The sequence below is a fragment of the Priapulus caudatus genome, unplaced genomic scaffold (genome assembly GCF_000485595.1).
Source record: "Priapulus caudatus unplaced genomic scaffold, Priapulus_caudatus-5.0.1 Scaffold2998, whole genome shotgun sequence".
Taxonomy (NCBI): domain Eukaryota; kingdom Metazoa; phylum Priapulida; class Priapulimorpha; order Priapulimorphida; family Priapulidae; genus Priapulus; species Priapulus caudatus.
The window spans coordinates 4,729-5,807 of record NW_014580059.1 but is presented as its reverse complement, the minus strand read 5'-3'; the positions used below and the strand labels follow the sequence as shown (position 1 = coordinate 5,807).

At 51.8% G+C, this 1,079-nt stretch overlaps 1 protein-coding gene across 1 annotated transcript in view; it reads right to left on the bottom strand.

Moving 5' to 3' along the window:
• LOC106819224 (caskin-2-like) overlaps nt 1–1,079 on the bottom strand; it is a gene marked incomplete at its 3' end in the record, with an annotated part of 31,112 nt that overhangs the window by 28,100 nt on the left and 1,933 nt on the right. Inside the window, exon 2 of the mRNA XM_014823872.1 lies at nt 67–118. Within this exon, the coding sequence (XP_014679358.1) occupies nt 67–118 (52 nt within the window). The remainder of the gene's footprint in view (nt 1–66; nt 119–1,079) is intronic.

The following is a 1,079-nucleotide window of genomic DNA, read 5'->3' as shown; positions in this document are numbered from 1 at the left end:
ACACACACACACACACACACACGCACACGCACACACACACACATACATATATATATATTTGCTTACCCGTCGGAATCCTGGATGTTGACATTGAGCTTCTTGCTGCTTCCGAGCAATTCTGAAACAGACGAGAAAATAAGCCATGAAGTTACATAGCAGCAATGACGGGAGAGAAGTGACATCGTCAACATCATCGCCACCTCCGCTATGACGGGCGATCCATGGCAGTAACATCGTCAACTTCACCGCCACCGCCGCTGTAACGGGCGATCCATGGCAGTAACATCGTCAACTTCACCGCCACCGCCGCTGTAACGAGCGATCCATGGCAGTAACATCGTCAACATCATCGCCACCGCCGCTGTGACAGGCGATCCATGGCAGTAACATCGTCAACATCATCGCCACCGCCGCTGTGACAGGCGATCCATGGCAGTAACATCGTCAACATCATCGCCACCGCCGCTGTGAAGGAGGCCATAAGCAACTCTATTTAGCTGTATTTGTGTACAACAGTGGGTGGAGAGAGAAAGGCATGAAGGGCGAAGAAGGGATGAGAGAGATAGGGAGGGACGGAGGTATGTATGGGGAGAGGAAGAGAGAGGGAGGGTGTGAGGGAGGTAGTTAGAGAGGGAGGGAGAGAGCGAGGGAGCGAGGGAGGTAGGAAGATAGTGAGGGAGGAAGTCAAGGAGGAAGAGGGGAAGGGAAAAAAGAAAGGAGGGATGGATGTAGGCAGAAATATGAGGAAAAAGAGAGGGAAGAGAGAGAGAGCGAGGAAGCGAAGACGGGCGGGATAGGATTGAGATAGGAACTAAGGGAGACAGGCTAAGAAACAGCGAGGCAGTAAACAAGGAAGGGAGGGGGGACATAGGCCTAAGTAAAAAAGAGGGGGAGCGAGAGCAAAGGGGCGAAGGGAGGGATGTGATGGAGATAAGAACTTAGAGAGACAGGAAAAGAAATAGAGCGAGGCAATGAAGGAGGAAGAGAGGGAGGCTGATATAGAATGACAGGAAGAGAGATGGCGAGGCAATGAAGGAGGAATGGAGAGAGGGACATATATGGAGGTGGGCGGCTATACA